The sequence below is a fragment of the Scardinius erythrophthalmus genome (genome assembly GCF_964197995.2).
Source record: "Scardinius erythrophthalmus genome assembly, chromosome: 8".
Classification (NCBI taxonomy): domain Eukaryota; kingdom Metazoa; phylum Chordata; class Actinopteri; order Cypriniformes; family Leuciscidae; genus Scardinius; species Scardinius erythrophthalmus.
The window spans coordinates 18321113-18334905 of NC_138228.1; the positions used below are offsets into that span (position 1 = coordinate 18321113).

The window sequence follows — 13793 nt, forward strand, 5'->3', positions numbered from 1 at the left end:
TCTAGAATGATCATTTTTATCAAGCTTGTATATTTAAGTTCAATAATTTCACTTAAATGACAATTAATAGGTATTCTTCATTGCCATTTAAGTGAAGTTACTTAACTTAAATATATGAGCTTGATAAAAATTATCATTCTAGAAGAAAATTTCAAATGGCACTTAGAGGCTTTTGCATCTGAGCTCTTACAGTAAAAGTATACAGTATACAGTAAAAACAATTTAAAATGCCTGTTTTCTATTTGAATATATTTTCTGTGATACAAAGCTGAATTTTCAGCCCTATTACAGCATCTTCAGTGTCACATGACCCTTTAAAAATCATTATAATATGCTGATTTGCTGCTCAAGAAACATTTAGAAAACAGTTTCAGTTTCATATGTTTTCAGTATTACTTAATAATATACTTTTCAGATCTTCCTGACCTCAAACATTTGAACAGTAGTGTATTTATTTATTGTTGTATTATATATTTATATATGTAAAAACTGCAACATTTTAGGGATTGTTTATGGTTATAAAAAATTAAACCTAAAAAGAATGTTCTCAGAACACTGGCTTCTAAAATAAATAACTAAAACCGAACCATACCATAATTTTGAAGGGATGCTCAGTGTTGGCTGGGTTATGTACACGTTTACTGTCCGCTGCATGAAATATCTTAACAAGACACTGTGTGCGTTTGTGTGTCTGCAGTGAAGAACCAGGCCCGTTGGGTACAGCAGTTTATTTCTGACATGGAGGAGTTATACCGCACCACTGGAGATCAGAACTTCAACGTCATCATTACCGACTACGAAAGCACTGATATCAACGTAGAAAAAGCACTACAAAACTCTTATTTACCCAGGTACATTTACAGGTTTATAATTATACGCATAGTACAGGGTGGGCCATTTATATGGATACACCGTAATAACATGGGAATGGTTGGTGATATTAAAGTCCTGTTTGTGGCACATTAGTATATGTGAGGGGGCAAACTCCTCAAGATGGGTGGTGACCATGGTGGCCATTTAGAAGTCGGCCATCTTGGATACAACTTTTGTTTTTTCAATAGGAAGAGGGCCATGTGACACATCAAACTTATTGGTAATGTCACAAGAAAAACAATGGTGTGCTTGGTTTCAACGTAACTTTATTCATTCATGAGTTATTTACAAGTTTCTGACCACTTATAAAATGTGTTCAATGTGCTGCCCATTGTCTTGGATTGTCAATGCAACCCTGTTCTCCCACTCTTCACACACTGAATGGCCCCCAAGGTCTCCCGATCTGACCCCCTTAGACTTTTATCTTTGGGGTCATCTGAAGGCAATTGTCTATGGTGTGAAGATACGAGATGTGCAGCACCTGAAACTACGGATACTGGATGCCTGTGCTGGCATTTCTCCTGCGGTGTTGCTATCAGTGTGTGAAGAGTGGGAGAACAGGGTTGCATTGACAATCCAACACAATGGGCAGCACATTGAACACATTTTATAAGTAGTCAGAAACTTGTAAATAACTCATTAACGAATAAAGTTACGTTGAAACCAAGCACACCATTGTTTTTCTTGTGACATTACCAATAAGTTTGATGTGTCACATGGCCCTCTTCCTATTGAAAAAAACAAAAGTTGTATCCAAGATGGCCGACTTCTAAATGGCCACCATGGTCACCACCCATCTTGAGGAGTTTGCCCCCTCACATATACTAATGTGCCACAAACAGGACTTTAATATCACCAACCATTCCCATGTTATTACGGTGTATCCATATAAATGGCCCACCCTGTAGAGTGAACCACTGAACTTCATGAGTTTGATTCCTTGATCATTTGGCACATTGTCATTTCATGTTTCTGTAGCTATCATATTATAATTATATATTTTTATTTTGCCTGGTTCTTCTAAAACAGTGTTAAAGGGTAGGAACAAGTTGGAACAACTTGAGGGTAAGTTCACCCAAACATGTCCATTTTTGGGTGAACTTACCCTCAAGTTGTTCCAAACCTGTATGAGTTTCTTTCCTTTGTTGAACACAAAAGATATTTTAAAGAATGTTGGTAACCAGACAGTTGACGGTAACCATTGACTTCCATTGTATTTTTTCCCTTCTATGAAACTCAATGGGGCCCATCAACTGTTCGATTACCAACATTCTTTAAAATATCTTTTTTTGTGTTCAACAGAGGAAAGAAACTTGAGTAAATGAATAAAAAAAATTGGGTGAACTATTCCTTTAAAGACACTGTTTTAACAATTCATGTACTTCAGACCTTGTAAAATGAGACCTCACTTTGACTCCTTTTCTATTGTGTGTCCTCTATTTCAGGTATCAGTACCTCCGGCTGAGTGGAAACTTTGAGAGATCAGCAGGACTGCAAGCAGGAATTGACCTCATTACTGTAAGATTAACACACACAATCACTCACATGCACCACACTTGCACAAAACATGCTTGAATTTCTAAAACTTGTGTTCAAAACATGCCTGATCTTCTCTAATGCAAGCTGATGAATGTCACTCAATTAAGGTCTGTCTGTCTCTCTGTCAGGACGATCACAGCATTGTGTTTCTTTGTGATCTGCACATCCATTTTCCTCCTGGCTTCATCGACACTGTGAGAAAACACTGTGTGGAGAGACGCATGGCCTTTGCTCCCATAGTCATGAGACTGAACTGTGGCGCTACACCTCTGGAGCCTGATGGTACAGTCTTTTACCTAATAACACTGTCAAATACATCAGAGAGAATTAGATTCAACAAATACAATACCTTTCAAAAGTTTGTGGTTTTTAAGACTAATATATTTGAAGAAGTCAACAAGGCTGCATTTATGCGTGTCAAAAATACATTAAAAACAGGAATATTGTAAAGTAGTATTACAATACACAATAACTGTTTTCTATTTTAGTTTTATTCCTGTGATGTAAAGCTGAATGTTTAGCGTCATTACTCCAGTCTTCAGTGTCACATGATCCTTCAGAAATCATTCTAATATGCTGATTTGCTGCTCAAGAAACATTTATTATCAATGTTGAAAACATTTGTGCTACTTAATAGTTGTGTAGTAACTTATTGAAAGATGAATAGAAAGCTCAAAAGAAAAGCATTTATTTGAATATTTTGTAACATTTATGTCATTACTGTCACTTTTGATCAATTTAATGGGTCCTTGCTCAATGAAAGTTTTTTTTTTAACAGTAATGTAGATGTTTAAATTCACAGCAGAACCGCTGAATACCAGATTCACAGTGTGTGTTTAATGTGCAGGTTACTGGGAGGTCAATGGCTTTGGACTTCTGGGAATTTATAAATCAGACCTGGACTTTATTGGGGGCATGAACACCAGAGAATTCACTGACCGCTGGGGCGGAGAGGACTGGGAACTACTGGACAGGTCAGTCGTGAGACAATACACTAATAAAAACCATAATCACAGCTTTTTAGTGTGAGTCAGTATCAGTATCCTTTTTTCATACTGTGCATTATGATGTTGGGATTTCATTTAAAGTGATTGCTTTTAGTTTTTGACTTTTATTTATATAAAATAAAACTTAATATACAGTACCAGTCAAAAGTTTGGAAACGTTACTATTTTTTTATGTTTTTGAAAGAAGTCTCTTATGCTCATCAATCCTGCAGTAAAAAAAAAAAAAAAACAGTAATATTATGAAATATTATTACAATTTAAAATAATGGTTCTCTTTTTTAATATACTTTAAAATGTAATTTATTTTTGTGATGCAAAGCTGAATTTTCATCAGCAAGTACTCCAGTCTTTGGTGTCTTATGATCCTTCAGAAATCATTCTAATATGCTGATTTATGATCAATGTTGGAAACAGTTGTGCTGCTTAATATTTTTTTTATAACCTGAGATACTTTTTTCAGGATTATTTGATGAATAAAAAGTTAAAAAAGAACTGTATTTATTTAGAATAGAAATCTTTTGTAACAATATACACTACCGTTCAAAAGTCACAATAACTATTTTTTTTTAAAGAAATTAGTACTTTAATTCAACAAGGATGCGTTAAATTGATAAAAGGTGATGGTAACGATTTATATTGTTAGAAATGTTTTTATTTTGAATAAATGCTGTTTTTATGAATAAATGCTGTTAACGTTTTACTCATCAATGAATCCTGAAAAAAAGTATTCCAAAAAAATATATTAAACAGCACAACTGTTTCCATCATTGATAATAACTGAGTATCAAATCATCATATTAGAATGATTTCTGAAGGATCATAAGACACCAAAGACTGGAGTACTTGCTGATGAAAATTCAGCTTTGCATCACAAAAATAAATTACATTTTAAAATATATTAAAAAAGAGAACCATTATTTTAAATTGTAATAATATTTCATAATATTACTGTTTTTTTTTTTTTTTTTTTTTTTTTTTACTGCAGGCTTGATGAGCATAAGAGACTTCTTTCAAAAACATTAAAAATAGTAATGTTTCCAAACTTTTGACTGGTACTGTATATTATATATATTTTTTATAGTATACATTTTTTACTAAAATAGTATAGAATTAAAAAAAAATATTTTTATTTTGTTTACATAAAGATCTTTGAATTACCATCATGTATGGAATGTGCTATGTACATAAACTTGCCTTTCCTATAATATTAATATTGGCTATTTATCGTTACCTATAACATGAAAATAATTCATCTTATCGTGTTAGATAGAAATGTAGTATCAGTGCATCCTTAATGTATAACAAACATTATTTGGTGTGTGAAGTGCCTTGTGTTGTCTGTGGTCTGTAGGATCCTTCAGGGTGGGCTGGAGGTGGAGCGTCTGTACCTGAGGAACTTCTTCCATCACTTTCATTCAAAGCGTGGAATGTGGAATCGCCAGATGCTGCGCAACACGTAACCGAGTCAACAGCCTCGCCGCTGCTGAGCAACGGTTACCACGGCACTTTAAACGTTTGGTGAACCTCAGGACATTCCAGATGTGCGTTCCAGATCGCATCTGATTGAAGGTGATTTTGAGGTGAAAATTAGTGGAAACAAACACTGAGACTCAGGAAAAGGTGATGTTTTGTTTGAAGATGAGTTATGCAACATCTCCAGCTGCTATGGGATCATTTCCAGAGTTGAAATGTTTCTCTAATGCCAACTACACTGTCAAGGAAAAAAAGACTGTAAACTGAGCTAAACGAACATTTTGAGGTCATTGAAGGTTTCAGCATCACTTTGGTGCTGGCATCACTTCCAGGTCAATAATATGCCTTCAGCTGCGTCTGGCTAAATATTCTGTTCTCACTGACAGAAATGTGACGTACAATGAGATGTATATACTGAGAAAATGTGTATTTATTCAGGTAGATGAGTGTCTTGGGTGAGGGGTTTGACTTTGCACACTTGTTATGTGTTTTATGCTGTGTGACCTCTTAGGGACTGAAGGAATCTGTGGACAAAACCAAAGAGATGTGCAATATTCCCAGAGGCACAGAGCGTGTTTTTGAATAGTGAATTAATTCCGGTTAGAAATGCTGATCCGTTTTCAGGTCAATCGAATAAAGCCTGTCAAGAACACGTCTGTGCCATATTTCGTCCCCAATTTACAAAAGAAAGAAGAAATTTTGTTTAAAGAATTCTTTTCCCCGAAATATTAATGAAAATTAAGCACATTTTAATTCAAAATTCTCATTACTGTAATGTTGAAAAATAAAGGCACATTATTAAATTGAAATTCTGTTTACATCATGCAAGTAGTTGCTGTGATGCCTTAAATTTATTCTGATTTAAATGTAACAAAAATCATATTTTGTTACTGTAATACAGTACAGGAAAACTAAAAGTTTCAAACATTCATTCTATTAATGAGAACTGTACTGATGTGCTTAATTGTCATTAAACATACTGTCAGAGTACCTTCATTGAAGGCTTCATTTTCTTTATCCAAAATGTAATTTTTTGGGGGAGGGGGAGGTATTGGGTATAAAATAGCCTTGTCTTTTTGATATTTGCCATTTTATAGTGAAATTCAAGGTGTTTTGATTATAAATGCCATTTTTTTTTTGTACAAAAGGAAGGGATTTTCCTGATTTCCATGCAAGTTCTTCTGTGTTCATGACACATTCCAGCCATTAAACCCGGCTCATGTTGATTCAGACTGATTCAACCATGTGCAGTATTACTTAAAACAAATTAGATCCTAATAATATTCATCAAACACACACATTTATTCTGTGGGTTATCATTTGGTTTATGAGTGTGTATTGTGATGAATAACTGCCCAGTGAAAGCTGAACTAAGCCATGGTCATCTATAAGTGCCTTATGTTGTTTAATTTCAGATGGAAATCTACTGTACACTCTTTTTTGTGGGGATTTGGTGCTGGTTTTCCAAAAATTATTTTCAATGGTTATACATTCTCTAAATGGTACTGCCTTGCTGTTTTTTTTTTTTTTTTTTTTAACAAACAAAAAATAGATGTAATGCTTTGTAGATCTGACAGTCAATTGTGTCATTGTTTTTTATTTTTTTCCATATATTTTTATATGAAGGATGTTCTTGTAGGAGGCAAAGTTAAAATGTCTCGTTGATCACCAACAACCTTAAAATAAAATGTCTCCAGGTTTTGTTTTGTTGAGGTGTGCATTTATGACCAACCTTATCAATTGTTCGGTCAAAAGTGGAGTCATGTTTGTGATTGGCAGTGAAAATTCATTGATGAAGAACCTTCAACATAGTTTCTCTGATGTAGATGTTCATACAGTTTGTGCCTTGTCTTTTATTAAAAAAATTAAAGGAGTGTTTGGATTGGAATGACATGAAGGTGAGTGAATAATGACAAAATATTCATTTGTAGGTGGTGCCTTTTTAAATGCTTTTTGCTACCCTGGTAATCCAGAGTTCTCACGAGAGCACAAGTTGAATTTGCTCAGCGAGTTACTCTGGTGTTGAGTAATGATGCTCATTAAATATGCCCCTCGATATGAGCTGCACCAATCACATCGGGTTATCTGATATAGGCGGGCCAGAGGCGAGCTAAACAGATGATGACAGCACTGTGACGTTGAAGTCATTAGTAAACATTGCAAGATGGCTATGGATGAACACCAGTTGTTTGAAACGGCTTTGGCCGCTACAATGAACGAGTTAGACTTGGCTTTTTATCTAAAACAGGAACAGAAGACGCTGCTCGAATCGTTCCTTTGCAAGAAGGTCGTTTTTGCTGTTTTGCCGACCGGATACGGTAAGAGTGTAATAGCTCTGCTGGTAGCTGGGGTTTATTGTTGTGATTGGTCGTAGTGTTATCCAATTGCGTGCAGTGAGATTTTCAAATGCACGCTCGGTGCCGCCCCTCATGCTGGGCGATTTTCATTAGTCGACGCCAGACCATTAATCTTTTAGATTTAGGTCTGGATTTCCAGGCTAGCTTTTTACCATTTCAGATGAAAAATATGCGATGATGCCATTAAAGGCACACTATGCAATTTCCGTTTTTGTCAAACAGCGACCCCTAGAGTCGCTGTGGAGTACTTGTATTTAACGTTATTGTCGTAAATAGTTTCTCGTTTTCTTTTCCATGACTCTTCCGACAGCATTTTCTTCGTCGCCATGATTCACGTCTGAAATGCGTGCTAGTGTTTTCCATAGAGGCTGCTTCATGTGTTGTTGATGTATGTGACGTCGTAGCGTAACACAAGTCGTGATTCTCGCGAGATTTGGCGGAGCGCCACCGCTCAAACATGCATTGCTGGTTTTGCCAGCGGCGTCCCCCCCGATTCGATTCGCTTTACCGCAATGCTTATGCTTACGAGTTCGTTTACCATCGAAATGATTTCGAAGCTGTTATATTAAGTTACAAATCTTGCATAGTGTGCCTTTAAGGTCTGATGAATGAGAACATTCAGAATTTATTTGTTGAACCACATTGAGGTGACTTAGATCTACTCACAAGCTGTGTATAGATTCTAAAGATCTGACTTGGGTTTCTTCTGACCAGTAGCTTTCCATGAAAGCTTCTCCAACGTCTTCAACCTGGCAAAGAACCTCTATGAATTATGCTTTCTAAAAAAATCAAATGAAGTCCAAATCTCACTTTACCCTTGTCAAAAACCTTAGGTGTTTGGAGTTCACTGGAAACCAGTCTGATCTCTTTCCCAGCTTTTATATCTGTTGAAGCTAATGCGCAAGACGACCGTCTGACTCAGACTGTTTCCATAAAATCTTGAAGATTTGAAAACAGTGAAGATGAAGAGAAAGATATAATCTTCTTCCCTGAAGACATTAATGAAGATTTCTTGTAAACGGTACTGAAAGATCTCACATTTTTCAGCAGATTCCAAACCTGGAAGATGTCAACATTAGTTTTTGGTTGGATCTTTGCCCTCAGATGTTAGTCCATGCTCCTGGGACATTTCACAAATGCTTTTTGCCAAGGTGACATTTTTGACAACATCATATAGAGAGAAGCTAAAACAAGAGCTAAACTACATCTGAATTGGAGAGTCCATAATTTAACGTGGCACAGCAGACGAAGCTTTGCCAGGTGGTGAGTTTTATTTGGTATACGATCAACATCAGCAGTGCATCACCTGTTTATGGCCTTTAATCAAATATTCCTTATTTTACTGTCTGACTGTAACATATTTTACTTCATTATGGCTAAAATAAACTTCCTGATATTTGTTCTTCTGTCCAACACATATGTGGCAACCATATGTTAGTTTCATCATTCTTCTGTTACGTAACCCCTGTTTGTTGTGCCAAACTCCAAAAATAGCAGCTTGCATCTAAATGTGCATCATTGTTGTAATAAATAACTAGACCAAGACCTCAAAGAACCTTTCTCAGTAGGCTACCGCAGTAAAATTCTCAGCATATGCTACTCCAAATGTAAATGATTTGTTTAAAGTGGAAGCAGGTAGGTTTGTTTTGGAAAAAAGACAAAAAAAATTAACATCCTTTTTTTAATGCTTTAACTGCAGTAAAGCTCCATCAGTACAATTTCCACTTACTGGGCACTTCCTAAAGGTGGAAAAATGCTGTGTAATGGAAAAAATGGTCACTTGGATAAACATTCGGCATTGTATTTGAAGTATTTCAAGTCTTGTACAGAAGTTATACATTTTGTTAGTTTTAAAAGTAAAACTCACCACTTAAAATGAAACTGTCACGGTTTGGGGTTGAGGAGATGAGGCGAGGACTCAAACGCAGAAGAAGTAAAGGCTTTTATTAAGCAAAAAAATGAAACAAAATACAAACAATAAGCCTACTACACTGAGGGTGAAAACATGACATGACTACAGGAAGAACACACAAGGGTAAACATATGACAAGGAACCAACACAGGACTGCATAAATAGGGAGAGCAAACAAAGCAGGTAAGGAGGGAGGACACAGGGCCGTTTCTAGCCTTTTTGGCACCCTAGGCAAGATTCATATTGAGTAATAAGGAACCCCCCCCCCCCCAATTAAAATTTGGCATTAACAGTTTTACTCACTTAAAAGGACTTTGTTGCACTATGCTGGAGTAAAGTTAATAAATGATCGTTCTCTCCCATAGGATTTTGTGAAACTATGTTGGGTGGACCTCTGTCCGTCTAGGGGGTTTCGGGGGCATGCTCCCCCGCAAGAAAATTTTGTACATTTTAAGGTTAAATTAATGCATCAATCTGATGCACTTTGAGAGCTAAAAATTAAGAGCAAATATATAAGTATTCCTATGACGTAAAATCCATATAGCCAATAATATGTACTGTATAAATTAAAATGAATATTTCAAAAGTATATTTTACATTACACTATAGTATAGGAAAATTACAATACTTTTGTCCTAATTTCTTCATTTGCAAGAAATAAACCCTTTAGCTTTTATTTTGGAGAAAACACCAGATCACCATTCTGATCGCGTGAGCAAAGTGCGCACTTTTCTTTAAATCACGCAGCATAAACAGAATGCCTATAGGCTACTTAATTAAAGTATTGTGCTGTTTTATAAAGGCACAAAGCCATATCACGATTTCGATTTTAGTTCGTTGGCAAAATATAACGCTAGAGACCTTTATGTTAGGCTATAAATTTTACATCTCATGTGTTTGGAAAAGGGAGAAGAAGAGCGAGTTCGGCAAAAGGCGGATTCGAACTTCGGTCGAACGCATCAAAAGCTACTTTCAAGCACTTCACGCCCTACGACCTATGGCCACTGTAGATATTTAGAGATGGGCGTCTTTTTGCCAAAAAGACAGGCACTTAGTGCAAATATATGCTCCATTATCGGAAATGTAAAAAAAGAAGGATTTTTCTTCCACTCGCTTGGACGAGAAAAAAATCTCTTGGTGTGGTGGGGGCTCTAACTGGCGCCCCCCAGCTGTTTGCGCCCTAGGCGACCGCCTAGTTTGCCTATGCCTAGAAACGGCCCTGGGAGGACAGGTGGGGCAAATTAATCAATAGTCACCTAACAAGGTGGGTGGGGTTAGACAATACACAGGAGAGCACATGGCACAAGGAAACACATGACAAGCCATGTGCTCACACCAAACATGACAAAACAGGAGTGTCAGAGCTCTGTCACAGAACCAAGAAATACAGACAGAACCCTGAGAGAAACACTGCAGTTGAAATTAAATCACCATAAAATCAGAAACTTTTTTTTTTTATGGAATATTGCATTATTTATCCATGCACATTATTATTATTATTTAAAAGTGGCTTGCCCTCATAACCTTTAATTAAAAGAACGTCCCATTCCCTCTTGCAAACATCTCTTCTCTGATGATGCGTTACTGGCGCGACGGCGGGACATGCCAACTTGTCACTAGCTATAGCAAACCACAAGCATTCAACAATCCAGTCAAAATCAAGTCCCGCCCTACGTTTTATTTGGTTGTTCAAGAAGCTGTTTCATCACTCGGATATAAGTCACAGTGGTGAAGAAAAGAGTATTGCAACTTCTGTTTCTTGCTGACTGTAATATATAGTGCTTTAAATGTCAAATTCTGAAACTATCCACCAAAAATAGGGAACGCTCGAAGTCGAACAGTAAAAGTAAATACAATAGCCTACCTAATTCCAGAGTTATATATAGAATACCCCCCACCTGCTGGTATGAGCTTGTGAAGGGTTAAAATGAGACTCTGGCTTCTAATTGCCATGTTTAAATTCTGCAAATGCCTTTTCATTTTATACGTTGGGTTATATTTAGTGAAGGCTCAAGTCTGTGCATTTATTTGGAGTTCTATATACGTGCACATTCACGTCTGATAACAGCTGAACTCACCACGCTAGTGCAAAGTACAAAGAATGCTCACACTCATTAACTAACTCAATTGTTTAAACTTTGACGTGTTTAAAAGAGGTTTGTAGTCTTATTTCAGCGTGAGAGTGTTAGCACACTGCATAGTACGCACTATACAGCCTTTGATGTATTTTATTATTTCAACAGTAAATACTTTTAGCCTACATTGTTACAAAAAATATATATTTAACCCTCTGGGGTCCTTCGGGTCCAAATGGACCAGAAGCGTTTAAATAAAAAAAATGTAAAAAATCATAGCTTCATCGGAATGGTCCGAAATTTGGTGACTTTGTTGGTACTTGGTATATGAACACCCAAAAAAATTGGGGACAGGATTTGAATAGTCTAAGTGGTTGTAAAAAAAATAGTCACACTCAGGACCTTCGGGTCCAAATGGACCCGCCATAGGAAATGAATGGGAAATTGGCAAAAATGTGACAATACAGAGTTTTTTTGTGCGTACAATCTACAAATCAGCCACGATCCAGAAAAAAAGCACACAACAGTGAAGGGGTGAATCTATAAAACATCAAGAGTGCAAAACAGACACATCCACACACACACACACACACACACACACACACACACACACACACACACACACACACACACACACACACAAACACACTTTTATACACATACACACTAATAAATTCAGATTACAAAGATCTGTTTAGAATTTTTAAAAATCACACCTTCATCGGAATGTTACGAAACTAGGTGACTTTTATGGTATTAGGTATGTGAACACAAAAAATATTGAGGTCATGATCCAAGCATGCTAAGTGGTCATCACACTTCTGCTCTTTGGTTAAAAATGACCCCCATAGGAAATGAATGGGAAATTGTCAAAAATATGAAAACACTGTTTTTTTTTTGTGCATACAATCTACAAATCAGCCAGGATGCAGAAAAAAAGGACTCAACAGTGAAGGGGTGAATCTCTAAAACATCAAGAGTGCAAAACAGACAAATCCACACACACACACACACACACACACACACACACACACACACACACACACACACACACACACACACACACACACAAACACACTTTTATACACATACACACTAATAAATTCAGATTACAAAAATCTGTTTTGAATTTTTAAAAAGCACAGCTTCATCGGAATGTTACGAAACTAGGTGACTTTTATGGTATTAGGTATGTGAACACACAAAAAATATTGAGGTCATGATCCAAGCATGCTAAGTGGTCATCACACTTCTGCTCTTTGGTCAAAAATGACCCCCATAGGAAATGAATGGGAAATTGTCAAAAATATGAAAACACAGAGTTTTTTTGTGCATACAATCTACAAATCAGCCAGGATGCAGAAAAAAAGGACTCAACAGTGAAGGGGTGAATCTCTAAAACATCAAGAGTGCAAAACAGACTAAATCTGTTCAGGCAAAAATCACTAGATTCGCAAGCCTTTCTACAGAGAGCTGTAAATCCACTAGTGGTAAAAATGTGCTATTGCGTGATAAAAATGCTCAGTGTGTCCACCAGTTGGCGCCCATCTCATTTAAAAAATTGCTTTCATGAGGCCTAGGCTTGACTCTAAAATGAAATACAGCTTTAATAAAAATAAAATAAAAATTATGTATATATAAAAAAATTCTGTTATATTCAATGGGAAAAAATGGGTCATAATTATTGCATAAATATTAATTATAAATTATAAAATTATCTCAAAAGACCAAAAAAGAAAAGAAAAAATATTATAAAAAACAAGTAAAAAAAAAAAATTATGATTTCTTTTTATATATATTAATTCCGCCCTCCGGGTCTATTTGGACCCGAAGGTCCCAAGTGTGACTGTTAAACGAAGGACCCCAGAGGGTTAAAATAAGTGTTGTTCTTTTGAACTTCCTATTCATTAAAGAATCCTGGAAAAAAAATGCATCATGATTTCCTCAAAAATACAGCATATTAGAATGATTTCTGGGGATAAACTGATAGGTCTAACTTTAGTCATTAATTTGTTTTCTTTAAGACTGTTCATTACGGTTTTAAGTCAGTTACATAAAAACGTAGATTGGTCTAACTTGATACCGAAAAGAAAGACTGATTACCCCTAACTAACTGCTAGTTGCTCATAGTTTTTAAGACAACTCTCCCCTAAAGGATCATGTGACACTGAAGACTGGAGTAATGATGTGGAAAATTCTGCTTTGCATCACAGGAATAAATAACATTTTAAAATATATTTAAGTGGAAAACGGTATTTTAAATTATAATGTTATTTCACAATACTATGCTTTTACTGACCCCAAATAAAGGATTTTCTTCAGCATTTATGCATATTTTTCCCATTTGTGTGAAAAGTTTTATGCTATTTGTTGTGTTGTTTTTTTATGTTTTTATAAAACATTTTTTTAAAAAATACATGACCAAAGTACAAATTACTCTAATGTGAATCTAGTGATAATCACCAGAATAACAGGAATAATAAAAGTTAAATGTCTAAAATAAACACTAAAAATTATTTCGATTGTCATGAAAGCAATGTCACAATGCAACAATAAA

At 35.8% G+C, this 13793-nt stretch overlaps 1 protein-coding gene across 1 annotated transcript in view; it reads left to right on the forward strand.

Moving 5' to 3' along the window:
- b4galnt3b (beta-1,4-N-acetyl-galactosaminyl transferase 3b) overlaps positions 1-6778 on the forward strand; it is a 31957-nt gene extending 25179 nt beyond the window's left edge. Inside the window, exons 16-20 of the mRNA XM_081372363.1 lie at positions 698-851; positions 2319-2391; positions 2541-2694; positions 3260-3386; positions 4771-6778. Coding sequence (XP_081228489.1) covers positions 698-851; positions 2319-2391; positions 2541-2694; positions 3260-3386; positions 4771-4879 — 617 coding nt within the window. The 3' untranslated portion in view covers positions 4880-6778. The remainder of the gene's footprint in view (positions 1-697; positions 852-2318; positions 2392-2540; positions 2695-3259; positions 3387-4770) is intronic.
- The last annotated feature ends 7015 nt before the right edge of the window (positions 6779-13793 follow it).